General features: G+C 52.0%; 6 protein-coding genes across 6 annotated transcripts, besides 1 other annotated feature; 2 read left to right on the forward strand and 4 right to left on the reverse strand.

Annotated features, from left to right (window-relative positions):
• Positions 1–17,610: part of a sequence feature (contig 1.153 11..403022(1)) that runs on past both edges of the window.
• ANIA_08495 (threonine/serine exporter family protein) lies at positions 3,282–6,094 on the forward strand (the record flags this gene model as incomplete). Its single annotated transcript, XM_676672.2, has 1 exon — positions 3,282–6,094. One exon carries the CDS (start codon positions 3,282–3,284, stop codon positions 5,823–5,825), a length of 2,544 nt encoding a protein of 847 aa, XP_681764.1. The 3' UTR covers positions 5,826–6,094.
• Positions 6,353–7,549, reverse strand: ANIA_08496 (class II aldolase/adducin family protein; the record flags this gene model as incomplete). Its single annotated transcript, XM_676673.1, has 4 exons — positions 6,353–6,375; positions 6,567–6,906; positions 6,936–7,270; positions 7,342–7,549. The coding sequence occupies 4 exons, from the start codon at positions 7,547–7,549 to the stop codon at positions 6,353–6,355; spliced, it is 906 nt and encodes a 301-aa protein (XP_681765.1).
• ANIA_08497 (GFA family protein) lies at positions 7,825–8,440 on the reverse strand. Its single transcript, XM_676674.2, has 2 exons — positions 8,330–8,440; positions 7,825–8,262 (listed from the first exon to the last, which is right to left on the reverse strand). Exons 1-2 carry the CDS (start codon positions 8,414–8,416, stop codon positions 7,897–7,899), a joined length of 453 nt encoding a protein of 150 aa, XP_681766.1. The 5' UTR covers positions 8,417–8,440; the 3' UTR covers positions 7,825–7,896.
• On the reverse strand, positions 8,602–10,821 carry ANIA_08498 (putative proteinase; the record flags this gene model as incomplete). The annotated part of the gene is made up of 5 exons (XM_676675.1): positions 8,602–8,823; positions 8,870–8,930; positions 8,979–10,332; positions 10,378–10,567; positions 10,612–10,821. The coding sequence occupies 5 exons, from the start codon at positions 10,819–10,821 to the stop codon at positions 8,602–8,604; spliced, it is 2,037 nt and encodes a 678-aa protein (XP_681767.1).
• ANIA_08499 (putative siderochrome-iron transporter) lies at positions 13,318–15,255 on the forward strand (the record flags this gene model as incomplete). Its single annotated transcript, XM_676676.1, has 2 exons — positions 13,318–14,952; positions 15,064–15,255. The coding sequence occupies 2 exons, from the start codon at positions 13,318–13,320 to the stop codon at positions 15,253–15,255; spliced, it is 1,827 nt and encodes a 608-aa protein (XP_681768.1).
• Positions 15,370–16,212, reverse strand: ANIA_08500 (lipase family alpha/beta hydrolase; the record flags this gene model as incomplete). The annotated part of the gene is made up of 1 exon (XM_676677.1): positions 15,370–16,212. One exon carries the CDS (start codon positions 16,210–16,212, stop codon positions 15,370–15,372), a length of 843 nt encoding a protein of 280 aa, XP_681769.1.

Here is a 17,610-nt window from a genome sequence, read left to right on the forward strand (position 1 = left end):
ATCATCTCAAAATTCAGGCAGAACTCCCGAAGAAAATATCGATGGGAATCCCTCTGCATCCATACCGGTAGGCATATATAACCCTTCTCATGCAGTATGTCGTTTACAATACCTTGCTATTAAGATGCCTAGAACTCGACAAGATACCGACAAGATACCGACTTCTAGCACGTAGTAATTTAAGATATCCTTAAACCAGTCATCAAGGTCCTCAACTAAATCCATTCAGCTGAAGTCTTTGGTGACCTGAATGCAGGATTCCACGCATAACTGGGTATCGCGTGGCATCATGGGACTGCATCGCCCAAGACCGAAGCATCCTGCATGGACAGAAATCGTGTTGCCAGCACTGAGAGCTGAGTATCTATACTTTGGCGAGATGGATTTGCACTGCACATAACCGGGTCAAGTCGCTGCCGACATCAACCAAGTATCCGAATGTTGTTGTCATGAATGCCCTAGGGTCTGTGTGTGGTCAATAGTATAATGAAGCTGGTATTGTGACTAGAACGCCCAGACGGGCGTCGAAGGTGTCGATATCGACACCTTCGACAGCTAGACTCGATCCACAAAGAGGGAGATCTGCATATTGGAAATTAAGCATGGCGGTAGAATTGTACCCAGTTGATGTATTTTTTTGCAGGACTGAGAACCATTGACACATTCGACAGGCATAGACAGAACCAGAAACAACTAAGTCGGCAACAATAGGTCTCGTAGCTCCTAGGCGTATCGAGTGCTTTGGAAGCCAGGGAACCGGGGCGTGAAGGAGGTTCGCAGTAACCATTAGAGGCCAATTTGGTCGTGGCCTCAAAGAGCATCGTTACTTGGGAAAACCGTACCGACGTGACAGCCTGGAGGGAATACGTTACCAAGAAATGTGACCATGGACAGCCGTTTTGGCCCAATGGGTGGTTACGAAGCTTGATACCGTAAGCGTTTATATACAAGTACGTACGTGAGGCGTATGCACTACGCGGCCCAGGCTGCAAACTTACGTTCTTCCCATACTATTCCAGACTCAGATCCACTCAGGCACCACTTGCGGCCCGCTTGGGAATTATTCTAGTATCTAACGGGGATCCATGAGCGGTTTGTACCAGCTGGTACAAGGCACCACTAAAGAGGTTATCCCGCTTTCATCCAAGAACGCAAGCCGAGTCCAAGTCCCACCCATCTCTCTAGTCTTTCTTTCTGCCCTGTCCCTGCCTGTCCCTGGTAGTCGGGCACAAGCCGCCAATCCCGTTCCCCTGCAGATATTACCGGAAGGGACCCGTGCTGTCGGCAGGGCTGAGAGTTTTCAGCCCCTGCTTGGCACTCAGGACACTCAGACTGAACATCAAGCCCTAGATGAACAATATCCTCTCCCCTTGAATAAGAGCGCTGAAGAGGGATGGGAATGAATAGACTCCCAAAGATAGACACTCGAATGGACTGACGGAGAGCTGGCATCTCTCGTCTCCTTCGTTGTAGTCCTTCATATTTCGATCATATTTCGAATATGGAGTGTCCGGCCAAATCACTGCTGTTGATGGCCAAATGAAAGTGCTTAGAAACAGCCTTGAGATCAACTTTGGTGTTTCCACACCCTTCTGGTGCCGATACGCCTGATTGACCTTTGTTGTATTGGTATTGTAGCAACTTCCATATTATCTGACATATTGTTACATATCCCTCTCCCAAGTCGCTCTTGGCATGTATCAAATTGGTTGGCGGCCAGTTTTTCAACCATTTTAACGCATTGCTCATGATTTGCATTGCCGAGCCACACCAATTCCGAGGACTCAGTTTCACTCCAATGGGTCTGTTTCAGAAATGTGGTCATCACCTTGACAGGTTGACAGACGGAAGTGTCAAGTCGCTCCATTACGCCGGGGAGAACATTCCGCTTCTTGGTTTCGTCACTGTGACGTAGATCAATCAAATCACACCATCCTCGTCGACTGTAACTGAGCGTATAGCTGAAGGTGGCAAATCTCACTCGCAAATATCCCTCGAGACTACTCTGAGAGATGAATTGAAACAAAACGAGCTCTGAGCTACTGGTGGTCGCGATGATCACCTCATGGTGGGTTCGGGTTGGCCCGTGTGGTCCGTTGATCCAGACGGCACAGCAAAAGGAGGTCAAGATGGACGTTGGTAGAATGAAAAACTGGTCTACTCCGGCGTCCAAGTCACATACTCTGAGCAGAAAACTCGCTGAGCACCATTGGCCCGCGGTTGGGCATTAGACTTCCGGGTGGGTGAGAGATGGATGATTATCAGGGCATGGCTATGCAGACTGCCGATCTAGGTGGATATCTACATCCACCGCGGCAACCGCTCTGAAAGCTGGTCAGAAGACTCAGGGATAGCTCTTGATATCGAGAAAATCGATGGTTGATGCCCGACGAACCCCTTTCTGCCTGTTCTGCTCCAGTTCCCAGATAGTGGATACTGGATCGATAATGGATTGAGATACAGACACACGGACTGCTCGGCTTGTGAAAGAGTCAGAGCAGATGCCGAGCCGGCGGCGAGCAGGCCGAGAACAAATCCCGAGCTGTGATTGGCTGCGATAAAAAGCCCGTACAAGCGTCAGCGTGGGATCCACAGGGGCAAAGTAAAAGAAAAAAAAAAGAAAAAAATAGCCGCGTTACTTCTAGTGTGACTCGATGTAGTGCAGGCAGGGTTCTGGGAGCACATGGCAGAAACTATGGCTGGGTGTGGCAGAATAGCCCGGCGTGATATCAATTGGGCGTGATTCACCACTCAACAGTCCACATTCGTCAGCTCACACCTCCATAACACCTCCATAGTCTATCAATCCCTTTACCATCCGAACTCCACCGTCACTCATTGACGGCGCTCCAATCATCCTGGCGGTGAGGTCATGGCTTTCGCGTCGTCTTGGCCGCTCTTGGACGCTCAAGACGCTCTTGATCGTTGTGTTATAACCCCCACTGGGTCTCGCGGGGCTCGACGGTCTCGACTGTCGAGACAGTCGAGTTTGCGGATTCAAGTGTCTGTTCATCTTGTGACGCGATCGTGCAAGCAAAGTCTAGACCGTGATATTTTTGGTCGTGCCTGGAAGTCTGGGACTGAGCTCTCCACCGGCCGTCGTGGTCCGCTCGCAACTCGATAGCGAATTCTAGACTCCGCCTTCTAGAACACTCACGACCCCTCCAGCATAAATCGCCGCCCCGTCCTTGAATTTTTCTCTATCCTAGCCAGCCGTTTCTGTTTCATCTTTGCTTCAGTAGTTTGATCTTGCTGAGAATTCAGAACCGTTCGTCGGGCCAATGTCCACACCGGAAGGCCGTCCTTCCTATGAACCGCTCACCCCGCACAACACCTCTCCAGTAACACAGGCCTTGGACGACCCCAATCCAGTACCCGCTGGGGTCGACCTCGACAATGAGCCGGTTGATGCAGGGTTAGCTCTGCCTGCTACGGCACCGCCTGTCAATGTTACCGGCGAGCATCGCGGCAACCGTGTGCGGTTCCGGTCGTTCAGCAGCTACCGCGAGGCCGACGACCGTGGGTTCACGACCGAGCCTGCACCTGCCGTGACCCGGCCTCCTATTCTACGCAATGACTCTGATTACTCGGTTCGTTCCTACCATTCCATGATGGACTATGATCCGGTCTCTGCCAATGCATCCGAGGCTTCCGCCGCAGACCTGATCTCGCGGTCCCCGCCCGATTCCGATAGCCGACAGAACTCGCGAGAAGATATCCCAATTCATGAACTGGGCCAGCTCAAGGAGAAGCCTGTCGACGGCCAAAGTGAAGGTACACCGGCGACTCCTGACCGCAATATGTCTGTGCGCGAGCGTTTCCGCCACGCCGGCGAGCTGATTCGTAAGAAGACGGTGTTTCTGGGCGAACGGCTGGGCCGGGATGTCTACGATGACGGCGGCGATCTTGGCGCTTCTTTGCTGCCGGATGATTTGGAGGGTTCGTTCCCTCCGCTTCATCGCTCGCGGCCGCACGATGAGGAGAAGGCCGGTGATCCCAATGCGCCCGCGGAGCCGCTGCCCAGCGCGGAGGCCCACCGTCTCGTGCGCAGTGTGACCCAGAGCCATGCCCGTCGCCGGCGGCCCCGGTCGGCGTATGCGCGGTCCGGCGCAAGCACGCCGGAAGGGCTCCGTCCAGACTCCTGGTACGGGTCTGGCAAGTTTGGAGGCGGAGGGATTCTGTCGCAGCTGCTTCGACTTCAGGCTGTGCAGAGTTCAGGTAGCACCAGTGCGCCTGTGAGCGATGCCGAGTCCGATACCGAGTCGCCAATTTCCTCAGGTGCTGCGACACCGAAGAAAGAAAAGCTGAAATGGTACAAGAAGCCGAACCACCATTCGACTGCCTCGCTGGTCGGGGCGTCGATGAATCTGAGTTCGGCTACTCTACCTGCACCCGCGGAGGCATTGATGACCCCGAAGAGGGGCCGGAGAAAAGCATATCGCAAGACAAGACTGGAAGACGAGATCCGGGTGACTGTGCATATTGCCGAGATCCTTGCGCGCCAGCGGTATATTATGCAGCTGTGCCGAGCCCTGATGCGCTACGGAGCCCCAACTCATCGTATGGAAGAGTACATGAAGATGACCGCACGGGTTCTCGAGGTCGAAGGCCAATTTCTCTACCTGCCTGGCTGCATGATCATGTCTTTTGATGATCCAACGACCCGCACCGCCGAAGTCAAGCTCGTCCGTGTTGTTCAAGGCGTCGACCTCGGTCGTCTTGCCGACACGCATAACGTTTACAAAAACGTCGTCCACGACCTCATTGGCGTCGAAGAAGCGATCTCTGAGCTTGACCAGATCATGTCCCGCAAACCCCGATTCAACAAATGGCTCCTTGTTCCGGCCTATGGGTTCGCCAGTGTCGCCGTCGGCCCGTTCGCCTTTCAAGCTCGCCCCATCGACATGCCCATCATCTTCATCCTTGGCTCCATAGTGGGATTCATGCAGCACGTTCTCGCCCCCAAATCAGTGCTCTACTCCAATGTCTTTGAAGTCACCGCTGCCGTGCTGACATCTTTTCTCGCCCGTGCTTTCGGCTCCATTCGCAGTACCATTGGCGGCGAAGAGCAAAATCTCTTCTGTTTTTCCGCGCTCGCCCAGTCTTCTATTGCTCTTATCCTCCCTGGATTTATCGTCCTTTGCGCTAGTCTCGAACTACAGTCCCACCAGATGATTGCTGGTTCAATCCGCATGATTTATGCAATTATTTATTCGCTCTTCCTAGGATATGGTGTAACTGTTGGAACAACAATCTACGGTCTCATGGACGGCAACGCGTCTTCTGAAAAGGAATGCAAAAACCTCGATGTTTATAACTCGGTCTACATCCAGAAATTTTGCTTCGTGCCCCTCTTCGTCATCTTTGTCGCCATCATCAACCAAGCGAAATGGAAACAGCTGCCGGTCATGATCCTTATCGCCCTATGTGGATACATCACAAACTACTTCTCCACGACCAAGCTCGGGTCCAACTCCGAAGTCGCGAATACAGTCGGCGCTTTCACAATCGGTCTTCTCGGCAATCTCTATTCGAGACTTTGGCGTGGCCACGCAGCAGCTGCGATCTTACCCGCGATCTTCGTTCTCGTTCCCTCTGGTCTCGCATCGAGTGGATCACTTATCGCCGGTCTCAACTATGCGGATTCAGTCCGCGATGGGATTGCGAGCGGGAATACAAGTAATATCGCGAGTCAGGATACGTCGATTGCGAGTCTTGGTTTTGGAATGGTGCAAATTGCAATCGGTATTACAGTTGGACTTTTCGTCTCAGCCCTGGTGGTTTACCCTTTTGGGAAAAGAAGAAGTGGATTGTTTAACTTTTGATCTCGTTTTTTATTTATAAGGCGTTTTTGGAATCTCTGATGCGCTACGTACGGGACATACAGGACGATATACGTACATGATGGCATACAGGACATAGTGTTTTCTCGACCAGGGTTCAGGTTCAGTTTTGTGATTTAGCGAACTAGCAAGCGAGCGGGATTTGGATAGATTTTACATTTACACGCATGGATGATATTAGCGTTGATATAGCGATGATCTTAATACCCAGCTGACATCCATCTTCGTTAATCCATTTCTTCGTCAATGTGCTTAGGTGACAGCCAGCTGTCTCATATTGCGAAGGCAAGGCTTGACCGGTGGTTTCAATCTTCAACGAAGCATTCTTATCCTCATGTGGCTCTCTATTGTGCCATTCGTGCTGTTTATTCCCGTTTTCGTTCTCTTACTGAGCAGTACATGCACGTCAGCCTAATTCTTGCAGTGGTAGTACTCGGACCCACAATATATATTCCCTTTTGAGAATGCACTGCTGTATAACTTCAAAGATGGAGTAGCTTGTAAAGGCTTTATGATACAGGATTCCGCGAGACTTGAGCAAATTAGAGTGCCATTTGTTATGTTCATTGTTGTACGTTTGGGTAAGTTATATTGTAGCTGCAGCAGCCGAGTGTTATCGCCCATATGCATGAATGTCCCTGGAAGAAACACAGCTTCAATCTGAATCCAACCCTCCATTAGGTAGCTTAGCTATCGAATGACCTCCCTAGTTCAAATACTTACCCCCCGTCTCCTGATGGATAACATCAAAAAGTGGCTTCGCACTAAACCAACCTGCCATCGGTGTCCCAACTGTCTTATACGTAAACGCCGCGTCCGCATCATTGATCTTCACCGTCGCCCCTCCCCGTCCCGCCGCAGCCGCATCGGCGAGTAACTGCGCATGGCAGCATTTCTCCAGACTAACGAACCAGAATACCGTTTCTTCAATCGTCTTCCCCACGGTGAGGAGGCCGTGGTTTTGCAAGAGCGCGGCCTTCTTGGACCCCAGTGCGCTCGCTATGTTTCGCCCTTCCTCTTCGGCTAGCACCACACCGTTGAATTGGCGGTAGACGACGTGGTCCTGCACAGCATCCGGTCAGATCCGCTCACCGCAAATATATTGAAAGGGGTTTCTACATTATAGAATGCGCACGCATCCTGCGTTATGATATCCAACTCGCGCCCGAGGCTACAAAACGCCCGCCCATAGAGGGAATGACTATGCGCCGCACAAAGTACATCAGGCCTCGCCGCATGAATGGCCGAATGTATCATGAAAGCTGCTGCGTTGAGAAGACGACAGGGACCCCCATCGATCACGTTCCCGGAGTGATCGACCTGAATCAGATCACTGGCTTTGATCTGGCTGAAGGAGACGCCGAACGGGTTTACCCAGAATGTGGTAGGATCGACTGGGTCACGGACGGTGATATGGCCTGCTACTCCTATTCAGATTATACGGGTTAGCTTGCTGTCGATGTTGAATGGATTGGATGGGAGTGTTGGTGCGGGGTACCTTCGTCATAGCCGTTCTTGCCGAAAATGCGGAATGCAGCGGCAAGACGGCCTTTCAGGTATTCTCGTTCTTGGAGCTTGTCTTCAAAGACTGGAGGTTTAGGGAATTGCATCTTGACCTTGGCAGAGGAGGCCGAGGATTCTTGACTGTTGGTGGTGCCTTTGCCGGTGGCAGCAGAGGGGGTGGGGTCCGTTGCGGAGGGAGGCATGTTGATCCTGAACTGATCGACTGGATTGGGTCTGTAGATTCTTGTTGGATGAGGGTTGTGAAATTAGTAGTGATGGTTGATAAGAAGGAGAGGATGGGGAGGAGACCGAGGTGATGAAAAGTGATGTTGGAGTAGGCAAGCTGTCAACCAAAGGGCGTACCAATTGCTCTGTAGTGTTATACGGCTTCCTTACTATCGGGCGGGGTAATGACGACCATAGATTGATAGGGTGCGCATATCCGAGGCTCTCCTCACAAATCAGAACCAGTCTATTACTTGCTGAAGTCCGTATAATGCACTCCTCTTATGGTAGAAACACCAGACCGTGACGATACCAAAGCGATAACCTATCCCATCCCGGCTTCCTTCTTAAACACGCCCTCCCCCTTCCCCTCAGCAAGGTTCTCAAGCCAGCTATCCCTCCTCTTACAATAGATCTCTCCGCCCAGCTCACCACAATCCTTACGAGAATCCTCATCCAGGGTTCCCCATTTGAGAGCGGCCCAATCCGCCCCAGTAGGGCTCGAGGTGAAGTGGCACCCGCAGTCGCCGCAGAATGTGCGGGGAAGCGGATTGCCGCTGTCGGTGGACAGGTCCATAAAGACCTTCGGTTCGCCGGAGGTATAGCGGAGTTGCGAGGGGTGGATAATGATGTTTGTTGAGAAGGCGCTGCCTGTGTATTTCTTGCAGGAGGTGCAGTGGCAGGCTATGACCTGTTTGACGAGGTGTTAGTAGGTATTTACGACGGGTGGAGAGCAGGAAGGGAATGAGAGGGAGGACCTTGGGAGTCGGTTCGGAGGACGCGAGGTCAATGGTGTAGGTGACTTTGCCGCAGAGGCAAGCGCCATTGAGGGTTTTCGCAGACATGTTGGATATGGATTGACGATTTGTCTCTCTACCTCAATTCAAGTCACTTTTACAGAGGATTGAGCAACCTCATGCGTTGTGGGCTTTATCTACTGGTGACCCCACATTCATTAGTAAGACACGGCTCCCACCTAGATTCTCCATCGATGTTGGCATGGGCAAAAGATATCATTATTTGATGTTATCTACAGTGGCAATGGTATCCTAAACCTTTGTGCCTCGTCAAGCACCGCTTCCTGCAGCGCGATATCGTCCGGCGTTTTTCCCTCTTGGGGCTTCTTCGGAGCACCTAGCATTGGTTTAAGATCAGCGTCGCAAACAGTCCCCGGCATTGGCAATTCGCCTGTCTGAAAGTACTTGCGAATGGCCTGGCTCACGCAAGTTGAAGGGGCTGCGAGGGTACAGTGCTGCGACTGTTAGTGCTTGGCACTTAATAGCAGGGAGGTCACTTACCCCCTCTGAGTCTTGCTGCAGCAGTACTGAGCCGGGGAATGCGTGTGACATCTTCTTTGCGCTGTTGGGGGTTAGCATACATTATAATCAGACAATGGTTGGACAGTACCTCGCTAGAGGAGTCACCGGGTCGAGGATATTATTTACAAGCAGAATTGGAAAGGAGGTGTTTGCGGTGACGGGAACTACGGTTGTTAGTCGGGATCGTTGATAGGGTGCTGGTAATCTACCTGGCAACTTCCACTTAGGCTTGACGCTCCATCCAGCACAGTTGAGCCGCGTATGGGCCCAGTAATCCCCAATGGCGCTGCTAAGCTCTTGGAGATTTCGCCAATGTCGCTTAAAGTCCTGCTCATCTGTGGACTGCATGTACTCTGCATCGGAACACAGAATAGCAGAAGTGGAATACACCTCGTTCTGTCCAGGTGCCGCACATTCAGACGACCACGGCCCGGCAATTAGACACTCTTCAGTCGGACAGGTAGGCGAGCGGCGGCTGTGTTTGAAGTCTGCCAATTTAGAGCCATCCCCTTTGAGCAGATCGCTTACGATACCCGCGAGGTATGTGAACCCGGCTAGTGGCTGGTAAACGGATATTCGCTGAACAATCTTCAGGTCCGACCACGTCACGACTTCCGGGCCGCGAGTCTCAGAGGATCTCACGGGAAGGGATGAGCTGTAAAGGCTGCCCTCCAGTTTTTCGTAAGACGCTTTAATAGCAGCGGGGCCTCCTGCTGCGTATAGCGGACATTTAGTCCCCACCTCATTGCAGTAGATGGAGAATTTATCAAAGATGGCGTCAGCATCACCAATAGGCTCCGGTCCAATTCCGGTATAGTACTTGTCCGCATCAACTACGCCATCTAACAACATGCGTTCGATACGGTCAGGAAAGAGTGCGGCGAAAGTAGCGCCAAGGACGGTCCCATATGACCGGCCCCAGTACAGTAGCTTCTCTCGCCCGCGATGCCATTTTATCCTCTCTAGGATGTGCTGCTGTGGGTCGTAGCCGTGCATCTGGTCGAATTGGCGCTGCGCGTTGAAACCCTGCTTCTCTCGCCACTCGCCATGCCGCTCAATGATCTCCAACATATCACGGGCAACCGGGGGAGTGTTGGTATGCTTACCCAGAGCATCTCCATCGACAGACGGCGTCAAAATGGCTTGTGAACACGCAGGATTCAGGGCAATGGCGCGCTGCCAGTTTCGCATGAATGAATCTGCAGAGCTGCCAAGCATCCCATCAGCCTCGGCCTGGAGCTCCCAATTCTTCTGGGAGAAAAGGTTCGGAAAGCAGCTAAAGCCCGGGGTCGTGTTGTTGACACCCCGTGGATCGAAACCGATGATATCAAAATAGAGATTGGAGTGATTCGTATCTGTAGGGACGACAGTTGCGTCCGCAATGGCCTGCAGATTGCGGCCGGATATTAGGGCCTGAGCTACGCCGGAGCCACCAGGGCCACCTGAAGGTTTAGTAGGTAACCGTCAGACAACTGAAACAAACATACCGGGATTGATTAGTATTGCGCCGCCGTATCGAGGGTCAGTTACGGGAACCTTTGCCGGCAGTCGAGCGACAGCGATCGCCATACGAGCGCCTTGGCCATCTGACCGGTGGTAGTCCATCGGTACGTCGAGCCGGGCGCACTGGAATCCGCTGAAGCAGTCATGGTACTCAAGCGATTCTGATGGTGTAAGCTGCCCACGTTAGCTTGAGAAGACGCAAATTCGCAATCACAAACCTGCGTCCAAGAGAATTGATTTTCTGATGCCGGAGATGCGCTGGCCTTGGCCTCGATGTCCCAATACGAAATTGGGAACAGCCACCAAGATAGCCCCGCAAGAACCGTCAAAGCTAACAAGGTGGGACTACCGCTTCTTCGGGTACGCCCGCGTGGCCATATGTACTCGCCATCTTGACGGCTGGAACTGTGGTGTTTACCATCCTCCATCGGTCTTCTGTCTTAGACTACCATTATGCAGTCGGGTGCCGCCAACAAGCCCCTAGAGGCTGCTGGGGGGTGGAAGGGTCTTAAATAGCGCCCTGTGTGGGCCTTATCTGGCATTGTTGGGGAGCGGCTGAGGCGCATCATTTCCTTCACGATGCAAGACGAACATTGAGAATGGGAAAGCCTCCACCGACGAATAAACGAAGGCGGATATGAAATCACAGCAGGAAGATAGGGCGTCAAATATGCAAGGTAGTCTCAGGTATAAAGCGACAATAATGGGCCGGACAAGAGTCGCGAGCGAGCACCTCTGATCTCGTGAGTGGAGTTGAAGTGTGCCGAACGAACCCATCTCTGCATTGCGCTAGTACAGTGCAGCTGATAGCCAAAGTCTGCTTTTTTAGGCGGGCCAACACCCGTCTCGTCGAGGTGATGGAGAGCAGGTGGCATCTTTCAACCACTAATAGTACGGCATCTGCAATGTGAGAGAAGAAATTGGATTGGTTGTGTAACCATCTTGAGTTTGAAAGGTCCAAAAGAAGAATAGACGTGGAAATGTTAGCATTCTTACAGCGATAAATGTTGATGATCTCTGGTTGACTTACTGGTTAAGGATCATCGACCAGAAGATCATGTGGTCCGGAAATGGTGGTGGGTTCTGCCAGCCGTCAATTCACCGCCTCCAATAAGCACTAACTTGCCTCGCGTAATGTCACGTGAGAGACGCAACGTGGAGTTCGTAGGCTGGGAAGAGGAGATTGCAGAAGTCCTGTGGTTCTATCGTTTCTTGCGGTAACTCGGGAAACTATTTTTTTCTCATCTACAGAGTTATGTATGATCATCCATTTGATTGCCATTGCATCTTTAATGGACTTGTGCGACGCAATGGAACTCTTACAATGCCACGGAGACGATGTTGCATAGATTCGCCAAACGGCGGAGCTGGTAAGTTACGGAAACAGCGTGCTCGAATTGAACTGCGAACCCAGCTGTCCGAAGGGTAGCGATGACTCGCCGATGCGCAAAATAAACCCCAGATCCCTACCGTGCACTCCGACCATCCGAATCTCCTCGGTCGCTACCCATCGTGTCCTCGAACCGGAACAATCAACGCTCAACTGGTCGGACTCGGACTTGACACTGGCACCAGACATGGGAATCTTCGCCTCAGCACACCCCTATGTTGCCCATGGCCAAGTGTATCAAGGTATCCGTTGCGAAGAATTCTTGGTGCTCATGCGTCGCTTAGAGAAACACGATGCGAAAACCACATACTTTGCAGCGATGATAACAAGACGGTCGAGGTGGTCGCCATCTATCTGAAGATGTTGCTGTGACTGGGCGCTTGTGCCCTGGCACCACAGGGTGAACGGACATGGTCAGAGTTCCGTGTCTCATTGAGCTTGGATATAGCCAACTTCATCAACCCCGAATGTCGCGCAAGGAGATACAAGACTGCCCAGCAGAGGGTGAGAGTGACCCCAGCAGATTTCCCAGGCTCTGGGGTTGCTGAGACTAAACCTGCCACGTCTTGTCACGGGTCAGAATGTGTGAGACTTTGATTGGAGTTCTCCCGGCTTCTCGAAATGTATCTCGGTCCGGGTTTCCAACTTTCTATCACGCGGATGTTTCGCAGTGACGTGCTGCGAGCAGACCCTTGACACGCGGGTGACCGCGGCCAAAGAGACGGCGAGGCCTCGAGAAGGGAGGCTGGCTGCCGCGGCTGCTTCGTGAGACAGACGCCACAAGCTCAGTTAGGCTTGGACTTGGACCCGGCAAGAAAGTCTGCTGGTGTAACATGGCAATCGTATCGCAGGCTGGCTATTTGTAGGAATTAGAACAATCTGGTCAAGAACAATGTGAATAGAAGTGTTCGGTCACGACAGACCTAGGAGCCAAGGGCCGGGACGAAATTTGAGTCATAGGTATGTGTAGGCCAGCCTTGTCACCGACCACGCCTGCTTCCCAGAAATGTATGCGAAATGTATCGCCAACAAAGCAGCATCTGGGCCGCGGAGACTCGGCACTAGTAGAGACAACATGATTCTTCACCAGCTTGCCAAGAAGCCTAGGCAGAGTTCAATTGGGTGTGTAGTGAGGGGTTTCCCCCAAGACTCGCACCGCCTCTATTGACATCCCTGGAGCGCTTGCTCACTGTTCACCGATTGGAAGGGTTGATCTGCGCCAAATCGGCCGGTGCCGCAGACGTACACACGGATAAATCATAAATATAGGGTGTGCAAGTCCTTTACGTATTTCGGTCGGAATGACGAATGACCTGATGGGGTCTTAGCCCGTCGCCGGCGATCAACCAGACCACGGCTCCGCTGTGGCTACTGAGTGACTGGATCTGTGATCGACCTGGTGTTCCAAGTTTCTCAATTCCTTCACTTTCCCTGCCATTTATTTTTCAATCGAAAGGCAACCGACGGTTCAGACGTTCAATCATCGCTGGTTTCGAGTTTCTGTACGTCCACTGCATGTTCACTTTACTCTAATATGCCGGATGACGTATGGTCGGGGAGCTCCACGTGCTCTCTGTCGAGCTATGAGATCTCCGTCCAAAGGATGAAGCAGCAATCTCACAAAAACTGGCCGTACTCCTGGGCAAAGAATGTGGACCCTGCGATCACCGAGAAGACGCCGCAGGACGAGGCCGAGGTCGCTGGAGTGACGAAAATCAAAGCTGTCGAAGCGGTTGGCGGAAAGAAGGGGAAATACTTGATGTACGCGGGGTTGGCCATGGTCATGATCATCTATGAGCTCGACAATTCGACAGTGGGAACATATCGAAACTTCGCGACATCTGATTTCCACCAGCTTGGGATGCTGGCGACCCTTAACACCGCTGCCAGCATCATCACCGCTATCGGCAAGCCGCCTATCGCCAAGCTATCGGACGTGCTTGGGCGAGCAGAAGCATACATCATAACTGTTACCTTCTATATTCTCTCCTATATTCTCTGCGCCTCGTCGAAGTCATTCAGCACTTATGCTGGCGGCTACGTCTTCTACTCCGTTGGTCAGGCGGGAATGGCCATCCTTAACTCTACCATTGTTTCGGATCTGTCCTCTATGCGCTGGAGAGGGTTCGCCTACAACATTCTCTATATCCCATTTCTCGTCACGCCGTGGGTTTCCGCCTTCATTGTCGACAGCGTTGTTCATGGAATTGGATGGCGCTGGGGAATCGGCATGTTTGCTATCTTGATGCCGTTCTGCGCAAGCTTCATTATCATCACTCTTCTGGTACTCCAGCGGCGCGCAAAAAACGCGGGTCTCATACTCAATGAGCGACTCACAATGTACAGTTTCTGCTCACGGATCGATCTTGGCGGCATCCTCCTTCTCAGCGGCGGGTTTGCGCTGGTCCTGATACCGATTACCCTGGCCGCCACTGCGACTGATCGATGGTCGACGCCCTGGGTGGATGCTCTGATCGTCCTAGGCGCATTGGTCTTGATCTCTCTAGTTCCTTACGAGAAATATGTCTCGCAACACCCGGTCGTCCCCGTGCGCTACCTCCGGACAGTGTCCGTCGTTATCTCGGTTCTTCTGGGCTGCATTGACAATATCGGCTACGGAGCAACACATACCTATCTCTTCGTCTGGTCGATGGTGTCGCACAATTTCTCCCCTCGGGACGCCCAGTTCCTGACCTACACCAACGGAGTCGCGCAGGCATTAAGTGGCATGGGGACGGGGCTCCTCATGTATCGGTACCGAACGTACAAGTGGATCGGCGTTGCGGGCGCTGTCATCCGCATGATCGGGTATGGGGTTATGGTTCGCCTGCGTACAAATGAGAGCTCCATTGCGGAATTGTTCGTCGTGCAACTTGTCCAGGGAATTGGCAGCGGCATTATCGAAACAATCATCATTGTAGCCGCCCAGATATCGGTACCCCATGCAGAACTCGCCCAAGTCACGTCTTTGGTTATGCTTGGTACCTTCTTGGGGAATGGAATAGGATCAGCCGTGGCGGGTGCGATTTATACTGGCCAGCTGCGAAATCGGCTGCGAGTGCATCTAGGCACAAATGTGGGTGCGGAGCAGCTTACGAGGCTGTATAACTCTATTACTGGGACGTTACCGGACTGGGGTACTGCTGAGCGGACCGCTGTGAACCAAGCTGTAAGTTATTCAGTCAAGGATACCTGTGGGCACGTGCTGACTTTTGGTAGTATTCCGATGTCATGGGGTATGGTACCTGTACCCACTGTGCCAATAAACTAACCAGTGTAGGTACATTACAATCGCGGCTTTGGCTTTCGCGGTCCCAATTGTGATACTGACTTTGTTACTGCCCAACAGAAAACTCGGGTAAGTCTGCTCCCAGCTGTACAATACACCGCTAATCTCCCAAGCGACGGACACAACCTCGTACAAGAAGCGCCCTCCCCAGATTCCCTCGAGATCAAGAAACCTCAAACGTAGCATATAACCTTCCATAATTCTCCACGATGGCTATGAAATGAACGATGATGACCATTCCCTTATCACTTCAATTGCGTACATATTTCCCTTAAGTACATGGTGACTTACTCCTGATTACTTCCCCGGTGATCCAATCGAACAAGGAAAGCTCCTGTCAATCTGATCCTCCAGCGCGTTTTTGACAATATTCCACACATTCAAATCATATGCCTCGCCAATATGACCCACGGGATCGTTGGGGCAAAAATCCTGCACCCAGACATTCTGCACCCCCTCTTCATGCACAAACGACGTCGAGGTCGGCGTAACCATCTCATCGAACTTCGACGCAATAACCGTCAGCCTTGTTCCACTCTGGACAATCGGCGTCCCGTCATTCAGCCGCTCCACAGCCGCCCCGTCAGGCCCTAAATCATCGCAGGCAGGGCAACCGAAAAGATGTAGTAGCTGGCTAACGAGCACTCTCGACGCATCGCCAAGGATGTAAGCTAGGTTATACAGCCCAATGAATGTAGTTCCGCGCGTCGGTGGTGCAATAGCAACAATCCTTTCTACGATCTCGGCAATCCCGTCCTCGAATTTCGGCACATATAGGGCTTGCATTCCGCCTTCGGAGTGTCCTACTATATCGACTTTATCTGCGCCCGTCTGCTCGTGCACTTCCCTGATATAGGCCGCTATTTCAGATGCGGAGTCGGCGATGGGCCGCAGACCGCCAACAAAGGGGAACCCATCGTATGCGCCGTAGGTTTGGGCGTAGGTGCAGTAGCCTTGGTTTTGGAGGAAGGCTTGCAGCAGGTTCAGGTCTTCATAGTAGGTTGCACCAAGGCCGTGGAGGAAAACAATGGGGTTGCTGTTGTTCCCGGAGCGGCAGGAAAAGTCGTTTATTGATGTGGCGCCTGCGGTGGTGAGGTTTATTAGGGCCAGGGCCAGGGCTGGGAGTGTCTGAAAGCGCATTTCTGGTGACTTTATTAGGATTATTTAATTAACAATATATTGCAGTATTGATGAGATATTAAAGAGCGACAATGTTGCGATGCAAACGAGCGTATGATGGTGTCAACACCCCGTTTCCTGGGATAGTCTCAAAAGAAGGAATGGACGCTGTGGAAAAATGCAGGTGAAGAAACAATAAATATGGAAAAGATCAATAAGACCAAGAAGCAAAAGATGAGAAGCTGAAGATCAAACAACAAAAGTCCGACAGTCGAAAAGGAGTGTAGCTGATTCCGCACCGACCGAGTGGATGCGTCTGTGGAGGCTGTGTGATGATCGCTAATAATCAGATCCATTCTGAATCCTGATTCATGATTACTTTACACTATCGATTCCCGACGAAGGCCCATACCATCCTGCGACTATCATTCGTCGATCTAAAATTGACAGATCAACTGGGCGTTCTGCAACCGTACAATTCAAGCAAGATTGAAGAATCAAGACTCCGGGCCTGGGTCAGATGCAGACTGCGCTGCACTCATCGCTGAGGTTTCAATTTACATTGTCCTCGAACCCCGTCCCCCAAGCTCAATTGCCGTCTGACACTCGCAGCTAGAATTGGACAGAGCGTCATGCCTTGCAATGTACACAGAAATAGGCAACAAGCAGAGACTATGGAAAGCCTGCGCGATGTGCAGATGCTAACTCCGTGTTTCGCTCGCGTATTCCCAGGGGTTCAGTAGGCAGGAGGAATAAAGAAGCATTTGAGATATGTTCTCCTGTCCCTATATAACCCACTGCCCAGCGCCGAAGATATCCCGGTTATCGTTGGAGTTGTTTACCCACGATCACGGGCGCAATGCGCTATTGAATCCCGTCACAAATGGAGGCAAGCCTGTCCGACCTTGTACCCGAATTTGTACTGACTGGCAGACAAGCAAGAACCCTCAGAGATCCCAATCCATGCCGTCGAGTCTGACGCACACTCGGGTTTTACGCCGGGTTGCAGTGGCGTAGCGATTGTGCGATGAATCAAGTGCGGATAGGCCTGAATACGTGGAGATTTCCATTAGCACTGCACGTCCTTTTCGATGCCGAGGAATCTGAGTGAATGCAACGAAACTGCAACGTTCCTGACAAGGCTGGCATGGAGGAGCCCGTCTGGCGGCCTGTACCCACCAAACACGGAGCGCGGATAGATCGGAAGGATGACAGGTCAACCCCAGTGAACCCCGCTGTCAAAGTACTTTATCGTTGTTTTGGATTGGCCTCATCCTCAGTCTGCAGGCGATACTCGACTGGCGGTTCTTGAGATGATCGAGGACGAAGATGATGATTGATAACGATCCGATTGGATTGGCTTACTCGATGAGTCCAAGGCAGAAGGCTGTGATTCCTGTGAAGATCGTCGCCTTTGGT

Source organism: Aspergillus nidulans, chromosome V (genome assembly GCF_000011425.1).
Source record: "Aspergillus nidulans FGSC A4 chromosome V".
NCBI classification, from domain to species: domain Eukaryota; kingdom Fungi; phylum Ascomycota; class Eurotiomycetes; order Eurotiales; family Aspergillaceae; genus Aspergillus; species Aspergillus nidulans.